Source organism: Hemiscyllium ocellatum, chromosome 15 (assembly GCF_020745735.1).
Source record: "Hemiscyllium ocellatum isolate sHemOce1 chromosome 15, sHemOce1.pat.X.cur, whole genome shotgun sequence".
Lineage (NCBI taxonomy): Eukaryota > Metazoa > Chordata > Chondrichthyes > Orectolobiformes > Hemiscylliidae > Hemiscyllium > Hemiscyllium ocellatum.
Window position 1 is genome coordinate 24733298 of NC_083415.1, and position 21589 is coordinate 24754886.

The 21589-nt window shown below is 40.2% G+C and overlaps 1 protein-coding gene across 2 annotated transcripts in view; it reads left to right on the forward strand.

Moving 5' to 3' along the window:
- The window catches only part of LOC132822908 (probable phospholipid-transporting ATPase IIA), a 177516-nt gene that overhangs the window by 41456 nt on the left and 114471 nt on the right, over positions 1–21589 (forward strand). For both annotated transcript variants that reach the window (XM_060836310.1, XM_060836311.1), the window contains 3 exons: positions 8641–8699; positions 18563–18614; positions 20554–20648. In XM_060836310.1, the coding sequence (XP_060692293.1) occupies positions 8641–8699; positions 18563–18614; positions 20554–20648 (206 nt within the window). The remainder of the gene's footprint in view (positions 1–8640; positions 8700–18562; positions 18615–20553; positions 20649–21589) is intronic.

Genomic DNA, 21589 nt, shown 5'->3' on the forward strand with positions numbered 1-21589 from the left:
GAAGAGTAACCCACCCAGACCCAACCCCCTACCCTAGCCAAACTGGAATCAATGGATATCAGGAGGCAAACTGTCCACTGATTGGAATCATACATAGCACATTGGAAGATGGTTGTGGTTGTTGGAGGTCAGTCATCTCAGGTCCTGGACATCACTGCAGGAGTTCCTCAGGGTAGTATCCAATGTCCAACCATCTTCAGCTGCTTCATCAATGACCTTTCTTCCATCAAAAAATCAGAATTGGGGATGTTTGCTGATGGTTGCCCAATGTTCACCATTCGCAACTCCTCAGGTATGGAAGCAGACCTTGTTCAACTGCAATGAGATTGGACAATATCCAGGCTTGGGCTGACAAGTGGCAAGTAGCATTCACACCACACAAATGCCAGGCTAAAATCATTATGAATGAGAGACAATCTCTAACCACCGCCTCTAGACATTCAACATTGTTACCATCCCTGAACCCCCTTCTTCCCCCACCACCACCACCATCAACATGCTGAGGACTACCATTGACCAGAAGCTCAACTGGACTCACCACATAAACACAGTAGCTACAGGAGCAGGTTAGAGACAAGGTAATATGTGGCAAGTAACTCACCTCCTGACTGTCTACCATCTACAAGGCAAAAGTCAAGCGTGTGATGGAATACTCCCCACTTGCCTGAATGGGTGTAGCTCCAACAACATTCAAGAAGCTTGAACCATCCAGGACAAAGCAGCTTGCTTGATTAGCACTATATCCAATAGCATCGACTCCCTCCTCCACTGATGCTCAGTAGCGGTTGTGTATACTATCCACAAGATACACTGCAGAAATTCATCAAGTTCCTTAGACAGCACTTTCTAAACCCACGACCATATCCATTCAGAAGGACAAGGGCAGCAGATACATGGGAACACCACCACCTTTAGGTTCCCCTCCAAACCACTCACCATCCTAACTTGGAAATATGCCACTGGGTCAACCCACAGCACATGGACTGCAGCATTCACCACCATCTTCTGAAGGGTAACGAGGGATGGACAATAAATGCTGGCCACCCAGCGACGCCCACATCCCATAAAAATAAATTCATAAAACCCAAATGGCTGAGTGGTGCTCACTATCTACATATTCAAATGAAGAATAAATGTTATCTGAGACAGAAACCAAGAAACTGATCCTGGATATATGTGGAAATTTGGAAGAAAGTACTTTATTTTATCTGTTCCAGATATGGCATCATTGCTAATCATGTATTGCTCATTTGTACTTACACTTTGGAAAAAGTGGTGATGAGCCTTGAATCACTGTAGTCCTTATGGTGTAATTACATCCACAGTGCTTTTCAGGAGGGAATTTGAGGATTTTGACCCAGCCATAGTGAATAAATGGCTATGTATTTCCTAGTGCAAATTTGGTGTAGATTCAGCAGTTATACGGACAATTTGGAGAGCCTGCATGGATTTCATAATGAAAAATCATGTTTAACTAACTTGAAAGTTCTGTGCTGAGATATCACGAAGGATTGAGAGGGTAATGCTGTTAATGTGGAGAGTGTGTATTCCAAAAGGTGTTGGCATAGTATGGAACAAATCTGTGATGAATGTTGGAGTTCAAGCAGTAAAGGGGACACCGGCAATGTGGATATAGAATTGGTTGAGTGACAGGGTACAGAGAGTACTAATGAATGGACTTTTTCCCTAATGGAGGAAGATCTGTTGTAACTCTTCAGGGAACCTGTATCAGGACTGTTGCTTTTCCAGACGTATATTAATGACCTAGACCATCGTGAACAGTGGGCAGTTGAAAAGTTTGTGAATGATACAGTATTTGGAGGCTTGTGAACTGTGAGGAGGACAGTGTAGAACTTGAAAATGATATTGGCAAATTGGTTGAGTGGTCAATAGCTGGCAGATGGGGCTCAATGCAGAGAAGTGAGGCAATACATTTTGGTAGGAAGTACATGGAGAGACAGAAATGATAAAGGGGACTACTCTAAATGATATACAAGTGTGGAGGGAGCTAGTTTGTGTGTGTGTGTAAGTTACTAAAGGTGGCAGGTCAGGTAGAGCAAGCAGTTAATAACACAAAGTATCCTAGGTTTTATTTACAGGGATATGAAGTACAAGAGCATGGAGGTTATGGTGATTCTGTACAGGACACTTGTTAGACATTAGCTGGAGTATTGTATACTGTTCCTGGGGCCACACCTAAAGAAGGATGTCACTGTTTTGGAGAAAGTGCAAATAAAGTTTGCAAGGGGTGGCACAATGGCTCAGTGGTAAGCAGTGCTGGTTCAGCTCCAGGGACTCAGGTTTGATTCCAGTCTTTGGTAACTGTCTGTATGGAGTTTGTGCATTCTCCCTGTGACTGCATGAGTTTTCTCTGGGTGCTTTGGTTTCCTTGCACAGTCCAATGATGTGCAGATTAGATGGATCTGCCATGCTAATTTGTACATAGTGTCCAGGGATGTGCAGGCTAGAATATGCAGGAATAGGGTTAGGGGGCATGGGATTCTCTTCATAAGGCTGGTGTGGACTCGAAGGGCCGAATGGTCTGTTTCCACTCTGTAGGGATTCTGTGGTTCATTGAAGAATGGTTCCAGGGTTGATGAACTTCGGTTGAAGGTAGATTGGAGTAGTTGGAGTAGTTTTCCTTGCTGAGAAGATTTGATAGAATTTTTTCAAAGTCATGAGGGGTCTGCACAGAGTACAATGGGACGGGGCTGGTGGAACTGTTCCCATTTATTAAAATAACTTGGAAAAATAGGCAAGTCAATATGAAAATTACTCATGGAGTGAAAAGTAGTTTATGGTCTAGAGTGTAATGCCTAGAAGTTTATTTGTGGGCACTACTGCTGAGGCCAGTGGGTTGTTTAATGATGGATGTGGCAGGACTGCAGAGACGTTGGGAATGAGCTGCCTTCTTTAGCTGCTGTAGTCTTTGTGTCAGGACGCACACTGTGATGTTAGAAACAGATTTTGATCCAGTGTCAATGAAGGAATGGCAATACAATTCCAATCAGGACCATGTGGAACTTGGAGAGAAACTTGCAAAGTGTGATGTTCTCATATATCTGCTTTTCTAAGTTGTACAGGCCCCAGGTTTGGAAGGAACCTTGATGAGTTGTTGTAATGCATGTTATAGTTGCTGCTATCAACATGCATCATTGGTGCGTAAGGTGCTAATCAAGTGGGCTGCTTCATCTTGGATGATGATGTACTTTTTGCATGTTGTTGGAGCTGCACTCATTAAGGCAAGTGGAGAGTATTTCATCACTCTCCTGACCTGTTCTTTGTAGATGATAGACTGGTTTGGGAAGACAGAAGCTGAATTAATTGCCACAGAATTCCCACCCTCTAGACTGTTCTTTTGCCACTGCATTTACATGGCATGCCTGTTGGATTTTCTGGTCAGCAATGAAGTCAAGCACCTTGATAAAGGGGTGGTTCTATAATGGTAAAGCCATTAAATGTCAAGTGGGAATGGATAGATCATCTCTCTTTTTTGGAGATGGTAATTTCCTGGCATGTATGTGCTGCAAATGTTAGTTCCAACTTATGCCTGAATCTTATTCACATCTTGCTACGTTTGAACAAGTAGCTACCCTTCTTTCTGTGGCTGGTGCCAATTATGTTTCTATTTTGTGCTTCTCAATGTTTGCAGGTTCAATGATGTTGTTGTTGGATATAGAGGTAAGCTGGTTAGATTCTCTACTGATGGACCGTAAGATTGAATTATGTAGGTGGAAAACTTATTTAAGACAAATGCGTTCACCATAGTTCGTGATTTGTTTTTCCAAAGTTTGATTTGTTGTGAAAGAGAAAACTGCTTCAAAATTAATGAATAGTCCCTCAACATTTTTGGTATTTTCTCCCTATTTTTATTAAAGCTTCTACCATTTGCTGGGATGTGTGTGGGATGTTCTCCAATATTTGGCCCCTGTGACTGTTCTTCATGTGTAAACCTGGATAGCGAGTGCTGACAAGTAATCACAAGTGAGAATCCTGGCCAGTTCTTAACCACCATCTGGAAGCTCAGCCAACTGTAAAATAAGATGTTGAAATTTTGAATGTTCTGATTCATCGGAGTCCATAGTTGAGAGACAGATGGAAGTGGTGACAAGGACAAACTTGGCTTTGGGCTTTCAGCTTTTGGCTGGAAGAAATAATAATCCATGAAATATTGGTATCAAATAAGCAGGTGAGAGTACTGAGTCAGTTAAGGGGTGAAATAGTAGAGCTTACGTATGGGAGCTGACACAATTTCTGCAAATTTATCAGATAAAGCTGGGACCTTCCGTTCTGATTACTTCAGTACTACACCAGGCATTCCCTCCTGAGGTGTGTTAACTTGCCTTTCAAAAGAAATGGTTATCTCAGTAAAAGGTGGCAGTATGTTCCAAAATGAGTCTTGGTGCACATCTTGTTTATTATACAAAAATCATCATACAAAAAGGATGATTTTAAAAGGAGAAAGAATGCCATAACTGTAATGTTTTGCTCCCACTGCCTGGAATGAGATGAAGGTAGAATTGAGTGCTATGGCATGGAGTGCCATGCCGATTGTTTACCTGTTTTAATTGGTAGGGGAGGTGATAGGCACTCTGTCCACTCTTAGGTCAGTTGAGGTCCTTAAATGGCTGTTGGTAAGGTTGTCAGGAGAATGTTAATAGCTTTTGGTGTGGCGGCGAAGGGTGTTGGTGTAGGAGGAGGAGTTTGCTGTTCCTCCTGTTTGCACCCCCTGGTGTGCATATGAAAGAGAGATGCTCGCAGTGGACCCCTGTTTTGACAATGACTGCCCCTGATTAAAACATGCCCCCAGCCCCTTACCCTGTTCAAAGGCAGGACATCCTTGAGCTGACGTGTTGGGACCAAATCCGTAACTGCAGGCAAAACTAATTCCCAATGGCTGTGAGTGCCTCTGCATGAAATCTCACCCTGCAACTCATTTCATTTTGGTAAGATGATCCAAGTTCAAAAATCTGGTAGGATTTTGCATTTTCTACTCTTCTTGGTGTATTACAAGGATAATGTTTTATGTTGCTCTTTGTCATTGATTTGTTAGCCATTAAATGGTAGAGACTGAACAAATACGTTTGTTGTGAACCAGAAGGAAGAGAAATAATTTTGAACTTTATTATTTTAGTTCTGTTAGTTTTATCTGTTAGCAAATTATAAAATACTGCAAGACTTGACCTGAAACACACTGTGTGAGATATAAGGCTCATGTTTGATGGCTCTAGGTACAAAGTACAAGTATTAGCAAATGCTGGTTATTTGCTGGACTGTCAAGGAGCGGGGCTGGTTATTGTTAATTTGAAGCTGCATCCTGCAAGCGATGTACATGAAATGTTTTAAGCAATAAATCCAATGTGGCCCTTGTCATTTCTGCTAATTTCTTCCTGAACCTGCTGCCTGCCCAATAATAATAAATGTCATACATTGCAGGTTATTACCACAGCTGGGCTTAAGGCTCTCTTCTGTAACATCTCTGAGGAAAAAATGTCCCCAAACAAAATGCATTAAAAATGTCTGTGCTGAAAACCCAGATACCCTTACATTGATTGATGTGTTGTCTCTATGACATTATATAACCATATCACTTGCATTCAAATGATGCTTTGTAATCAAAAAAAACTTCTCATACTTAAACTCTGTGTTTTATTTAAACTGAAAATAGACTCAAAAAAACCTTATCGTTGTAACACAGTCTCTTCATATGAATTTGGAAAGTTGTCTTACATAATATGCAAATAAGTGTTTTAATTCTTTCCTCACCTCATTTCTGCAAATGACATTGATATTCTTTTATGGCATAATGGTAATGTCCCTACCCCTGAGCCAAAAGCTCCAGGTTCCAGTATGCCTTAATGATGCCATGGTCATGAACCACATGTCATAACAAGACTAAATCATTTGATTCTTAATCTGCAAATCTTCCCAATATAATTTTTAAAAGGGGGTGAATGCAGTAGGGTTTTCTGATTGGCCAGAACCATATGGAGCACAACAGCCCCTCCACAATAAAAGACTCCACGTTGAAGTTTCGGGTCATGAACAAGCACACTCCTCATTCTCCTCACTACCCACCACTTTTTCCATAAAGGTTTTGAATGAATCAGAGGGATTTAATAATGATCAATGACAGTTTCACAGTCCCTATTAGTTTTCAATTCCAGAATTATTAGCTGAATGTGTATTCCATGAGTTGCCATGATGGGAACTGAATATCCTCAAGAGCTTTATCTTGAGTCTTTAGATTACTAAGTCTAAAGACATCACCATGACACCACCATCTCCAATTGGACATTCCTGTTTTGAATCCATGTGTAATTTTGTTTACTACTTTTAGTTTAATGTTTTTACTTGCCTAGCAACAATCATTAATAAGGATATCTCTGAGCAAAGAAAGAATGTATGCAGATTGTTGTTGAGGATAGACCCAACATGGAATCTAAATATTGCCCTTCAATTGCTCTTGGATACTTCCTATTGACCAAGCCAGAAGCATTGGCAGTGGTTAGGAAAATTATCAGAAGTCAACAAAGGAGAGAATAAAGATAATTTATCCACTTGTCAAAACGTTGTCATCTGATGAGCTTATGATTATCTGTGTCTCTTGAATATTTTAAATTGATTTCATGGAGGCTAATGGACCATCCTTTAATGGATCTTTATTGTTGTAATTGTGTTACGGTTATAATGAGCATCTTCTATAATAAAGTGCAACAACAGCAGTAATTGTAAAGCATTGAGCATAGTTCCATGTTTAGTTACAATACAATGCTTTCTTCAGTATACAGTGGGCTGGAACTGTTATTGTGAGGCTTGAGAGCTTGTGGTACAGGTATAGAGATTTTAAAATAAACTTTGCTTTTGAGTGTTCATATAAAAACTTGCAGTAGCTAAACTTCCATATCATCTATTTTAAGTCAAAATGTTCTTCCTTAGTACTACCTCTCAATACCATGAAACTCATTTTCTGGATGATGGATCTTTCTCCCAATCCATCTGTTACCACAGGGAGTCTGGGGAAGGATAATGTTTCTGTATCATTTTTTCTGAAAAAATTAAAGTGGGATTCAAACTTTGCCATTCTCTGTGGGCAGTTATCAATGTCTCACATTGAGGATTTCAACAGAGGAACTCTCAGGACTGGATTTTGCTTCAGGAGTCTAGAAATTGACTTTGGATTTCAACTTTGCACTGCACTGAAGTGCAGTGTGCATTAAATTAGGGCAGACTTGCTGCTAAACTCGATAGTGGATGGCCTCCCAAAGCTGGATGGCCAATAGGAAACCCTCCACATATGGGGTCATTTTCATCATGAGTGTCCTTAAACACGTTTTTCAGAAAACCTCAAAGAAAAGAAGCCACAATTGCCACCCTGTCCTTATGGAAGGGAAACATCTCAATAGTGGGCTGTAACTGCAGTTGTTGTCATTGTGACATGGCAGCTGTTAGGGAAGGATTTCAGAAACCCACTGGAGCTCTGGCTCCCTGTTTGGTTGTCAGGAAGCCCCATACCAACTGGGTTTCATTTGCCAGTAGGGACCTGCCTACTGAAGGGAAACTTTCACTCGGTACAGGGGATGGACTTCAAAAAGCTCCTTGCTTTGTTTAATTAGTTACCTGTAATGAGAGGGTAAACAGTCTTTCTGTCTTGACCCAGGCTTTTTTTCAAAATGGCTGCAGAGTGCACATCGGCCAATGGCAAGACATTCCCGACCCACTTTTTTATGGTTCCATCCCTGTCAACCCTCAACAATCCAGCCCGTGATCTGTATTTCTAAGTGATCTTCTTCATTATCATAGAGTAATAGAGACATACAGCATGGAACCAGACCCTTCAGTCCAACTTGTCCATGCTGACCAGATATCCTAAATGAATCTAGAATCGTTTGCCAGCACTTGTCCTGTATCCCTCTTTAAACCTTCCTATTCATGTAGCCATCTAGAGGCCTTTTAATTATAGACTGCTGTAATTATACCAGTCTCCTTCACTTCCTCTGGCAGCTTATTCTATACTCGCACCACCCTCTGCATGAAAATGTTGCTCCTTAGATCCCTTTGATATCTTTTCTCTCTCACCCTATACCTATGCCCTCTAGTTCTGAATTTGTCCAATCCAGGGAAAAGACTTTGTCTACTTATCCTATTCATGCCCCTTCATGATTTTATAAACCTCTATAAGATCATCCCTCACAGCCTCCGACACTCCAAGGAAAACAGTCCCATTCTATTCAGTCTCCCTATAACTCAACCCTCCAACTCTGGCAACATCTTTCTGGATCTTTTCTGAACCCTTTCAAGTTTCACAACATCCTTCCTATAGCAGGGAGACCAGAATTGCACAGAATATTCCAAAAGTGGCCTAACCAATGTCCTGTACAGCTATAACATGACCTCCCAACTCTCATGCTCAATACTCTGACCTCTGCCCCTAAGCAAGGTAAGGTTCACCATTGGGAATAAACATTAATAACCCCTTTCCTGAAAATAGATTTATATGGATGCTGAGAAAAAAAGTATTTTCCCAAGTTCTGATATGTCACTCCCTAGCTTTCACATACCAATATAAAGGGGTATTAGATGCAATCTGTGATATTGATAAAGTTCATGTTAAAATGCATTCTTTCTTTATCACTCTAGGGACTATGGTTGTCAAGAGTTCAAACATACAAGTGGGAGATTTGATTATTGTTGAAAAGGTTAGTAATTTCATTTGGATTTAAATATAATCATTCAGTTCAAATATGGTCGCAATGTTATGGGAAAGATATTTAGAAACATCTGGGAACTGAAAATTAATAGTGAGTAGTCAGCACAGTGTTCAACAAGGAAGTTCATACATGACCAAACTTATCTGGTTTCATGATGGTAATGATGGGGAAAATGTTAATATTCACTGTAACTATTCCTCTGAAACTGACAGCAGCTTCTGGAGTCCAAATGTGGAGTTAAACTAGGAATTGTAGAACTTGTCAAAAAGGGTGCCTGGTTGATGCTTGCCCAGTATGTAATCACTAAGGAATCATTTAATTGATGAGGATTTCTCCTCTTATACTATTAGTCTATTTTGTAAAAATCATGTGACAGAGTGTTAAATGAGATGTAATTGGGTTTATTTTGATAATTATTGCCAAAACCACCTCATCTGAAATGGTAAATTTGCAGTTGATACTTTAAAAATCTGCATGTCAAGTTTTTTCAAGGACTTACCTGATATTTTCACTTTTCATTTCGGCCTATGCTTATTTTCCAGTTAGTATGGTTATTAACTGCAATATTTAATGTGGTGAAGCAGCTCAGAGCTTCTTTACTTCCCGGTTTGTTGTCTGGGAATATACTTTTAATGTGGTTGGCTGCTTGATGGCATCATTGTTATTGGGTGTGTAGAGAATCCCCTTGACTGGGTACCAAATTTAAACAGATGTGGGGCTCATAAGGATGTTTTGGGAAATTTTCATTGAGGTCAATGATGCTAATGGCTCAATTAAATCTGTGATGACAATAAACAAAAAAAACCTCAGAAGGACTTTCAGGAAACATTTTTATTCAGCTGAGAACATTGCCATGACTGAGGTATCTGGCTCATTTCTTTATTTGAAGGAGCAACAGAAACTGTCAACAATGGTTATGTAGTTGATGCAATATGCATGACTGTTAAAAATACCCATGGTAGGGTGCTGCATGATAAGGGCATGACTGGTGCTAGAACACGTGCAGGTGGGGACAGCTAGCAGAATTAATAAGAAACTGATGGCAAACAGAACTGGAAAGTAGTGATTGCTAGAAGGTGCTCAGTGGTGTTCCATAAGTTTGGTACTGGGACCACTTTGGTGGTTCCTTATTTAAATTAATGATAAGTTTTGCTTTTATGTATGTTAGTCTCAGTGTTATAAAAAAAGTAGAAAAGTTTCATGTTGAATGAAATGAAACTTTTTTTTTAACTGTAATAATTTAATACATTTTGCTTCACTGGCCCTGATCAGTAAATCTGTTTTTGCCGAATGTTAAATTTCTTCAATGCATAAAATTTGTTTTTAAACAAAATATTCATAGAAATAACTTGGAACTGGAAGTAAGATAACAAAATTATGGATGACCCCAAATTAGGGGCTTGATTGATATTGAGAAAAAACTGTGACAAATTCAAGAGTTTGCAAGTTTGCAAAAAATATAAATGACAAATGAGGTTCAATGGAGATAAATGTGATATATTGTATTCAAAAGGAGAGAAGTTATGTTAAACATGTGTGAAACTTTTGTTCCGCTGTACTTGGAGGACTGTGCGCAGTTCTGGACTCCATGTTACAGAAGGTGAAGAAAAGCGCGAGGAAAAGTGCAAAAGTTTCACAAAGTTGCTGCCAGCACTAAGGTACAAACATGATGAAGGATGATATGGCTTATGTTGATTTTTCTAGAAATGAGAAACGTGAGAAGTGACCTCATAAAAAACCTTTTTCTGTTATGAGTTTCACTGGCTTGGTATAAATGTTTCCACTTGCAATGAGTTCAGATCTAGGGGCCATAAATAATTACTGATGTATCCAATAAGGACACTTGCTTTAATAGACACCAGTGTTACATTAGATAATGAAATCCAAGTTAAATTGGATATGATTCAAGGTGTGACTCTAAAGTTCAAAGACATTAGAGTAAAGCTGGAAAATTGAATAGTAAAGTCAATTGTGTTTCTCAATGGGGGTGGGAGTGCCCCCGAGGGGCGTTTGCCTTCCTTCGATGGGCGTTGAAGTCAAAGGGGTACTGAACGACTTTGTAGAGAGCTTACCAATCACTTGGAAGACTGCCGTGTCCTTGAAGGACATTGCTGTGTGCAGATGGATAGTCGCATAACACGAGTCTGTTGTTTTCCCTGCACCCGTGGAGGCGTGCGCTCTGGTTGCTGCACTATTATTGATCATCTTCTCTGTGAATGGCAACCATTTGAACTCTGATTTCACTGCTGAGATCAATATTACCTAACTCGTGTTGCTTCTATGAAGACGAAATGCAGCTTTTCAACTATGCTACCAGGTGGCAGAATGAATGCATGTTATTGCTAATTAGCCAATCAAATTTTGCCACTTGTCTGAGTGTCTTAAAACTATCGTGATAAGATTCCATCAGGGTATTTGAGCAACAGTGTAAAAATGGCCTCATCGAATAAGAAAAAGTGCAGGCAGTATAGCATGGACAATTTGCTATATGGCTTTATTCAATCTCCACCTAATAAGCAGTTACCGCTGTGCTTGCTCTGTGAACAAAGTTTTTCCAATAAGGCCATGAAGCCTTCCCATCTCTTTAAACATTTGGAAAAGAAACGCAGTGACAAAAAGGACAAAGGTTTGGCATATTTTCAAGCATTAAAGAATAAATTCAATCAGCGACCAACAATTTCCACTGCTTTTTCAAAGATGGCAGCCACAAATGTGGATGGCCTTGTGGCATCATACAACATAGCTAAGCTAATTGCAAAATGTGGTAAACCTCATTCCGTGGGTGAATCGTTGGTGCTTCCAGCTATTGCTGAAGTATTGTCAACGTGCTACATCAGGAACCATCAATAACTATCAAGCGTATTCCTCTTAGCAACGATTCCATGAGAAGGCGCATCGATGAAATGGCCTCAAATGTTGAAGATAAATAATGTTCCCTCTTGATATCGAAAGAAATCACCTTACAAATTGATGAAAGTGCTATATGCGGAAATCAAGCTTTACTTTTGGGGTACGTACATTTCATCGACAAAAATAAAATACAAGAAGAACTATTTTTTGCTCTGGCTCTACCAACAGATGCCAAAGGTAAGACTATCTTCGACTGCGTCAAGGATTATTTTGATAAATCGTCTGTTCCCCTCAAAAACATTGTTGCTTGTGCTGCAGATGGTGCGCGTGCTGTGACTGGCCAACATCGGGGATTTGACACATTATTAAAGAGGGAAGTGCCACATGTTTTCACAGTACACTGCATTATCCATTGGCATCAGCTGGCTGCAAAGAAACTTAGTGAAGCCCTCAACCATTCTCTACAAGTGGTGATAGATATGGTAAATTATATAAAGAGACATGGTCTGAATGAATGATTTCTCCACCAACTCTGTAAAGATAATGAAGGTGAATTTCTGCAATTACTGCTACACACAGAAATGAGATGGCTCTCGAAAGGAAAATGCCTCAATCGTTTCCATGAACTGTTCGATTCTATCATCGAATTCCGACACAGAAATAATGAAAACCTTTGTATGAAAGCCGAAACCGTAAAACACAACTGTGCATATCTCGCGGATATATTTGATAAGTGCAATTCACTGATCATGCAGATACAAGGAGATAATGTGAGTTTCATAAAAGCAACGAAAGCTGTTACATCTTTTATTGCGAAACTTGATCTCTTTCATCAGAATATCAGTCGTCATGTGTTTTACCAGTTCCCAAGTTTAAACAATATCATGGAGAATGTTACTGATGATCAATTACTTAGCTCACATTCGTGCACTGCAGGATGATATGAAAATATGATTTGCTGATCTTATCAAGGTGGAGATCCCTACATGGCTGACTGAACCCTTTATCTCATGTGTAGAAGAAATGGACATTTGCCTTCAGGAAGAAATGATAGAGCTCCAAACTGATACTGCAATGAAAATTTGGTTTTTGCAAATGGGTGAGCCCCATTTTTAGATTCAAGATGCCACCTGATGTTGTTTCCCACTATTAAGCGAAGAGGCAAAGCGGTTTGCACTACCATTTCCTACCTCTTCTTTGGTTGAGAAAGGATTCCGTGCCACCGCCAGAATACAAGTTAAGACCCGCAATCGCATGGATGTTGTTCAGCGTGGTGACTGAGATTGCTTTTGACAAAAATTGAACAGGATGTATATGATTTAGCAAGACAACATAAACTACAAGGATCGCATTGACTATTTTGCTATTACAGACTAAATTTTATACAGAGTGAGCCAAAAGTAGGTGGACAGTAAGAACAGTAATAAATGATAACATTTATTTTTTGTTTATAAAACATTTCACAAAATGTTTCCCTTTTCAGCACTGCAGTGTATTGTAGTTATATGTGCAAAAACAGACTTTGGTGATCTGGGGGCGTTGCATGATTTCAAGGATAAGAAGGGGATGTTGAATACTGAAAGGTTGAGAAACACTGGTGTAGAGTATTACATTTTATGAATGTGAGAAATGGACTCTGAGGTTGAGAGGATGGCTTTTGAAATGTCGCTATTATATAGCGAATGCACAGAAATAGCTGGATGGACAAGGAGAAATGAGTAGTTTTGATCAAGGTTAGGAGTTCATATGACAGAAGTATAATTAGAGAGAAGATAGCCAGGTAAGGACATTTGGAAAAAAAGAGCTAACTGCCTTATCCTGGCAATGATTGAAGGAGAAATTGAGGGTAAAAAATAGAAGAGAAAAAAATAATTGTTGGATGGGTGAATGATATTGAAATATAGATGGAAAGAGGCTTGAAGTAAGATGATGCTAATATCCACTGAGGATGTGATCAGAAAAAAAAAACAAAAAAAACCAAGGACCTTAGGAAAACATTTTTGATCAGTGAGTGCTGAGAACATTAAACTTGCTGTTGCAAATAATGGTTGAAGAGATTAAGACAGATTTAAGGCAAGCTCGATATTTTACAAAAATGAATGAAATAGCACATTGAAGAATTTGTACAGATCTTATGCACAGAAATATCAGCAAAGGACTGTTGGGCTAAATTCAAGAATGGAGTGGTGCTCGAAAAGCACAGCAGGACAGGCAGCATTCGAGGAGCAGGAAAATCAACATTTCAGGATGATGGGCTCCTGCCCGAAATGTCAATTTTCTGACTCCTTGGATGCTGCCTGTCCTGCTGTGCTTTTCCAGCAGCACTCTAATCTTGACTCTAAACTCCAGCATCTGCAGTCTTCACTTTCACCTGTTGGGCTAAGTTGCCAGTTCTATGCCATGAAGTACCATGTAAGTTGTGGAATATTAGCAAATGAACGATTGACAGGAAATGTAATTCCATTGCAGATCCTGATATTTAAAAAAAAAGTGTATGGAGACCTTGAGCAGCTTGTAATGATCTTTAACCTCGAAATAGTACAGTGAAGGAAATTTGTAATTTCTTAGAAATGTCTAGGGAATCTAATTTGTTTTTACCAATGTTTGGAAAAGGAATTTCTGCAGTTTGATCCCTTTGCAATTGATGCAATCAGCAAAGTGATGGAAAAGATCATCAACAGTGCTGTTAAGCAACACTTGTATTGCAATAATGTATTCATTGACCCTCAGTTTGGAGTCTGCCTGGGCTACTTATCTCCCAGCCTCATTAAGGCCTTGGTTTAAACATGGACAAAAGGCATGAACTCCAGAAGTAAAGTGAGAGTGATTATCCTTGTCATTGGGGCCATGAGTGTGGGGTCAGGGAGTCTGATCAAAACTAGAATTAATGGATATTAAGTAAATGAATTCTCACTGGTTGGAGTCATTGTGAAAGGGAAATTATATTTAATAAATTTAGTAGCATTCTTTGAGGTTATAACTAGAGGAGTTGATAAAGGGAAACCAGTGGGTATAGTGTATTTTGATTTCCAGGAGGTATTCTCAAGGAAATTGTCATGCAAAATATTATTGTACAAGAACCTCATGGTATTGGGGATAATGTATTAGCATGGATAGAAGATTATTTAATAAATACTTTGTGTCAGTCTTCACAGTGGAAGACATGAGTAATGTCCTGACAATTAAGAGAGTCAAGCGGCAGAATTGAGTATGGTAGCCATTACAAAAGAGAAAGTGCTAGAAAAGCTAAAAGGTCTAAACCTTGATAAATCTCCTAGCCCCGATGGGCTACATCCTAGAGTTCTGAGGGAGGTGGTTGAAGAAATCATAGAGGCATTGGTTGTAATCATTAAAAATCACTGGAGTCAGGGAAAGTCCCAAATGTTTGGAAAATCACTGTTGTAACCCACATGTTCAAGATAGGATCAAGACAAAAGATGGAAAATTATAGGCTGATTAGCCTAATTTCAGTTGTAGGTAAAAATTCTAGAATCCATCATTAAGGATGAGATTTCTAAATTTTTGGAAGTGCAGGGTCAGATTAGAACAAGTCAGCATGGATTTAGTAAGGGGAGGTTGTGCCTGACAAACCTGTTAGAATTCTTTTTGAAGAGGTAATAGGTAGGATAGACCAGGGAAAGGCCTTTTAATAAGGTGTCTGACAAGAGGCTGCTGACTAAAGTGAGGGCCTGTGGTGTTCGAGGTGAGCTACTGGCATGGATTGAGCATTGGCTGTCTGACAGAAGGCAGAGAGTTGGGATAAAAGTTTATTTTTCGAATGGCAGCTAGTGACAAGGGTTCAGTGTTGGGGCTGTCGCTGTTCACTTTATATATTAATGATCTGGATGAAGGTACTGGGCGCATTCTGGCGAAGTTTGCTGATGATATGAAGTTAGGTGGACAGGCATGTAGTTCTGAGGAGGTGGGGAGGCTGCAGAAAGATTTTAGACAGTTTTTAGGAGAGTGGTCCAAGAAATGGCTGATGAAATTCAATGTGAGCAAATGCAAGATCTTGCACTTCGGAAAAAAGAATACAGGGACAGACTATTTTCTAAGCAGTGAGAAAATTCATAAATCCAAAGTACAAAGGGATCTGTGAGTGTCAGTCCAGGATTCTCTAAAGGTTAACTTGCAGGTTGAGTCTGTGGTTAAGAAAGCAAATGTAATGTTGTCCTTTATCTCAAGAGGGTTGGAATGTAAAAGCAACGATGTGCTACTGAGACTTTACAAAGCTCTTGTTAGGCCCCATTTAGAATACTGTGTCCAGTTTTGTCCCCACACCTCAAAGAGGACATATTGGCACTCTAACAAGTCCAGCAGAGATTCACATGGATGACCCCTGGAATGGTAGGCCTAACATATGATGAACGGCTGAGGGTCCTGGAATTGTATTCATTAGAGCTTAGAAAGTTGAGGGGAGATCTAATAGAAACTTGCAAGATAATGCATGGCTTATAAAGGGTGGAAGCTGGGAATTTGTTTCCGTCACGCAGGGATACTAGGACCCATGGGCACAGCCTTAGAATTAGAGTTGGTCAATTTAGAATGGAAATGAGGAGACATTTCTTCAGCCAGAGAGTAGTGGGCCTGTCGAATTTATTGTCACGGAGTGCAGTGGAGGCTAGGACATTAAATGTCTTCAAGGCAGATGTTATACATTCTTAATCTTGCAAGGAATTGAGGGATACGGGGAGAGTGCGGGTAAGTGGCGTTGAAATGCGCATCAGCCATGATTGAATGGCGGAGTGGACTCGATGAGCCGAATAGCCTTACTTCCACTCCTATGTCTTATCGCCTTAAGGTTGATTAAGACAGACTGTGTTGGGATTAATTGGTCTTTTTCAGATGGAAAGGTGTAACTAGTGGAATGCCACAAGGTCTACCCCTATTGTCCCAATTATTTGTTATCTACATTTGTGACATGGAGGAGGAGAGAGGGTATAAATATCCAAATTTGGTGCTGATGCAAAGTAGGTGGCATGGTATGTTATGATGAGGTCATAAAGAATCTGCAAGGGGATACAGAATGTTTGAGTGAGTGGTCTTAAACATAGCAGATGGAATTTAATGCAGGAAGGTGTGAGGACATGCGTTTTGGTAAGAAGAATCAAAAGAATCCTAAGAATCCTGCAGTAAGTAGTGGTTAGCACTTCTGCCTCACAGCGCCAGAGACCCAGGTTCAATTCCCGACTCAGGCGACTGACTGTGTGGAGTTTGCACATTCTCCCCGTGTCTGTGTGGGTTTCCTCCGGGTGCTCCGGTTTCCTCCCACAGTCCAAAGATGTGCAGGTCAGGTGAATTGGCCATGCTAAATTGCCCGTCGTGTTAGATAATGGGGTAAATGTAGGGGTATGGGTGGGTTGCGCTTCGGCAGGTCGGTGTGGACTTGTTGGACCAAAGGGCCTGTTTCCACACTGTAAGTAATCTAATTTAAAAAAAAGTAGCTTACCTCCTGACTGCCCAGATTCTGTCTGCTATCTATAAGGCACAAATTTGGAGTGTGATGCTATACTCTGCACTTTCCTAGGTGAGTGCAACTCCAACAATGCTAAGAAGCTTGACACCTTCCAAAGCAAAAGAGTCCACTTTCACAACTTTCACTCCCGTAGATGCACTGTAGAAGACAATGTGTACCATCTACCAAGATGCAGTGCAAAAATTACCAAAGGTCCTTAGATAGCACCTTTTAAAAACCACTGTTCCTACCATCTAGAGAGAAGGAGCAGGACAGCCGATGAGCCTGCAAGTCCCTCTCTAAGTCACTCTTCATCCTTCTGTCACTGTGTGTCAGAATCTGGAACTCCTCCCTAATAGTATAATGAATGTACCTACACCAAATAGACCTCAGCAGCTCATGGAGGCTGCTTATTATCACCTTTTCAATGGTAATAGGGATGAATAATAAATTGTGTTGAGCCAGCATAGCCTGCTGTGAATTATTAACATAAATCATGTATTTCTTGAATAATGACAAATATTAGTTGAAAAGTATGGCACTGGAAAAGCACAGCAGGTTAGGCAGTATCCGAGGAGCAGGAGAACTGAGGTTTTGGGTATAAGACTTTCATCAAGAATCAACATTCCTGATGAAGATCTTATGCTCGAAACATTGATTGCCCTGTTCCACGGATGCTGCCTGACCAGCTGTACTTTTCCAGTGCCATACTTTTCAACTAGTATTTGTCATTATTCAAGAAATACACAATTTATGTTAATTGCCTGACCTGCTGTACTTTTCCAGCACAATACTTTTTGACTCTGATCTCCAGCATATGCCTTGCTCACTTTCTCCCAATGACAAATGTGATCTGGCAAACCTTAATCCCAAAGTAATACAAACATGAAGGGAAAAAAACAGTAGACCACATGGGTAAACACATAAAGGAGAGTTGAAAGAACTACTGCTGTATAGAATAAAGAAGAGAAAGCAGAGCCAGAAAGGGGAAACCTGAATTTGTTTGATATGAAGATGGCAAAGCCGCCATGAAAAAGTTAGTTTTCTGTTTGCTAGTACTAAACTGTAGAATTCCAGAGCCTGTAGTGGAACCAGGCATTGTTGGTTGGTTGGCCAGTTGAAAAAAAGCTGTTCAAGGCTGCACTGCTGGCAAGAAAGAGAGGGGATTCTTAGACATACATGTTGTCAGCGTTAACCATATCCTCTGGGACCTTGGATAGAACATGGCTGGCAGTGAATATGACTCAAGGGTCAAAGCACTCAAATGAGAAGGTGAGAGTGTTCAACACCAAAAGCTGATTTAGACAGCTTTGGAATTGCATGTAATGAGGGAATGATGTGGGTGCTTGTGGTTAAATCACATCTCTTGTACTGACTATTTAAAAGTAAATTTTGTCTTTAATTTGAAGTATTAGTTACCTGTTATTTAATGTTTAATTCACATTGATTCTGACTCATGTTCGGTGAAATGTTGTTAGTGACTTCATTTGGGAGTCATTTGGCAATTCTGGTTATTTCTGTTGATTTCTGATTTTCACTTTCTCAGAATCAGAGGGTACCTGCTGACATGATTTTCCTCCGAACATCAGACAAAAGTGGTAAGTATAACACTCAGCAATTTATGTAAAATCTAAAGAGATTCCCTAACAACTGCTTTCTGAAGTTTGTAGGCATGGGCTGGTTTGGCACACAATCTGATGTGGATGGTCAAAGGGGCATGTTGGAAACGTGTCAAATACCACAAATACTGGAAATCTGGAATAAAAGTGGAAAAAGCTGGCGAAACTCAGCAGCTCAAGCAACGTCTGTGGAGAGAGGTGCTTCGAGTCCAATATGATTCTACTTCAGAACTGAAAGGAGGTGAAAGATTGTGAAAAATCTGTTCCTCTCTCCACAGATGTTGCCAGACCTGTTGAGCTTCTCCAGCATTTTCCCTTTTCATTTGCTTGATGGGATCTGTCAGTTGTTGTGACATAGACTTCCCACTACAATGACGCACTATTCATTTGTATGGTAGGCAAAATTTCTCTTTGTCTTGATGGCAGCCTCTGAACTGTGGAGCAAGCCACTCGTGAGTCTCGTTTTGCCTGTTGCATGGATTTCTGAGGCAGCTTCCCACTCCAGAGTAATCAGAAGTCCATTGGCTACCGTCAGTTCCACATATGGTGGTCACAGGCCCTTTTCATGAGTTTACCCAATATACAGCAATTGATTATTTATCCAATACTGCATGGTAATGGCTACATAATTTTTATATGTCCTTTCTAGGCACCAAACGTACATGGTGAGCAAATGGCTAGGGCTCTATTCACATGGCTGCCAATAAGGTTGATGTGGTGTGCAAAACTAAAAATGCCAACTTGTGTACTGACCAGTGAAAATAAGCGCAGGAGATTATAGAAGAGAACCTATTAATAGATGGCAGTACTGATACATGGGTGGAAAGGATCACATTTATTTGCTCTAGTTCATTTATAAACTGCAACTCAGGAAGAAATTTTGCAACTGTTTGCAATTAGGTGCATTGCATTCAAACTGTCCCATTTCTGGAAAAATTCACTATTCTTCGTGTTTGCAGGAATTATATTTTTAATGCGTTTTAAGCCCTTTATCATTGTGTGATGTGCCTGTGTAATTCTGAATGGTACAGTTCACAGAACATTATAACAACCTTATAGAGATGGATAGGATACACACACACACACACACACACACACACACACACACACACACACACACACACACACACACACACACACACACACACACACACACACACACCTGTGGAGGTGAGTGCCAGAAACAGCATCTACTGAACGTCAGTGATTCTGGCAGCAGACCTCATGGCACTGATCTCAATTTAACTTGCCCTTTCAGAGTCATGAGGAAAACAACAGTTTAAATGCACTGCTGTGTCACTGATTGGAGTGCCCAATAAGCAATAGGTGGTGCAGTTAGTGCAGAATTATTTGCTTTTATTACCATCTTGGTGATCTGAAAAATAACATGACCACTACCGCTGTTGTCCTGCTGTCTAGTGTTGTGAACCAGCTGTGCTAATTGATCTCCGGAATGGACCTAACTGCAGCAAACCAGTTCTAAATTAGGTTTTCTAAAAATTCTTGGACTCTTCTGTAGTGTCTCCAATGGCAAGGAGGAGGTGGAGGAAAGTATTGACTAATCGGTGAGAAGGGTGACATTTAGGTTTAATGTTAACTGTACACTCATGTAAATTCTGTGCCTTGGATGGGTCTGTGTGACATTTGCACAAAAATTCTGAATGTTTCTGACTCTAATTTAAAAGTGAAATTAAAAACTCAATTATTTGGATAAGTTTTCTTTGAAAATTGATTTGGAAAATAAGAAGCACTCTGGTTAGTCCCCACTAATTAAAGCTGTGTAGTTTCAACTTGTTTTTGTGAACTTGGATGATGGTGAGAGCGATTTGGTAAACGTCCTATTACCTTTGTGGTGGCATTAATGCATCAGTATTATTTTCCTATGTTTTGTACATGAGTTGCCTCCCTTCTTTTCCAGGCTCCTGTTTTATTCGTACAGACCAGCTAGACGGTGAGACTGATTGGAAGATGCGTTTGCCTGTTGGCTGTACTCAGAGATTACCTATAGCAGCTGTAAGTATTGTAGAAACAACCAGGACTGTTCTGCCTTCCCTTCACCAGCAATTTCTCCACAGAGAGGTGGTTGACAGGATTCAGCTTTTATCTCCTAATGCTTTCTTGCCTTCTTCTGCCCTGCCTCAAATACAAATGAAATGTTAGCAGCTGTGCTTTGCTCTTTCATTGAACGTTGTTGTTACTTTGCTACCAGTGCCTCCCTAAATGTTTTTGTTTTCGACAAACTATATGGCTAGATGTTAGAACAAGTAAGAATACCTCAAGAAGATCACTTTCTATATTGTCATCCATTAGCAGCAACACAACTAATCTTTATCTAAAGATCCTTTATAATTTGGCCAGCTTTAAAACTTTTAAAAATATTTTTGCCTACATATCAGGAAGATTTGCAGTTTCTGCTGTAAAAATTACTGACTGTCCCCACTCCCTTTCATATAGCAATCGTGAATGGTTCACTTTGCATAACTACAAGGTGATCATCTGCCTGTTTTGATAAACTGGCCTGAGCAGACACTGTTTGTAATGATGCTATCATTAGCTTGAGTGCCTCTGAGTCTTTACCGGTGGCCAGCGACCTCTGCTTGAATTGTACGCGAGGGTGACCATCACTGGGCTTATCTGTGGTTGCTGCCCATAGTTGTCACTCACTGTATGTCAAAACTGATGCTTTGAGGAGGAATTAGTGTGTGACCAGTGCTCATTGAGCTCCATCAGAGCTTGAGAGATCTCTGTCCCTTGAATAACTGCAATAATAATGATAAGCCAAATACAGGGGAACCTCGATCATCCAAATGAGATAGGCGGGCACTATTTCGTACGGATAATTGATTCTTCGGTTAATTGATAAAATGCCTTCCCTCTGGGGCTCGGAGTTTGTAAAGTCTGCTCTCCATTCAGGAGACTGCAGCGGTACACGGCACGCAAGACCCTGCCCCCAA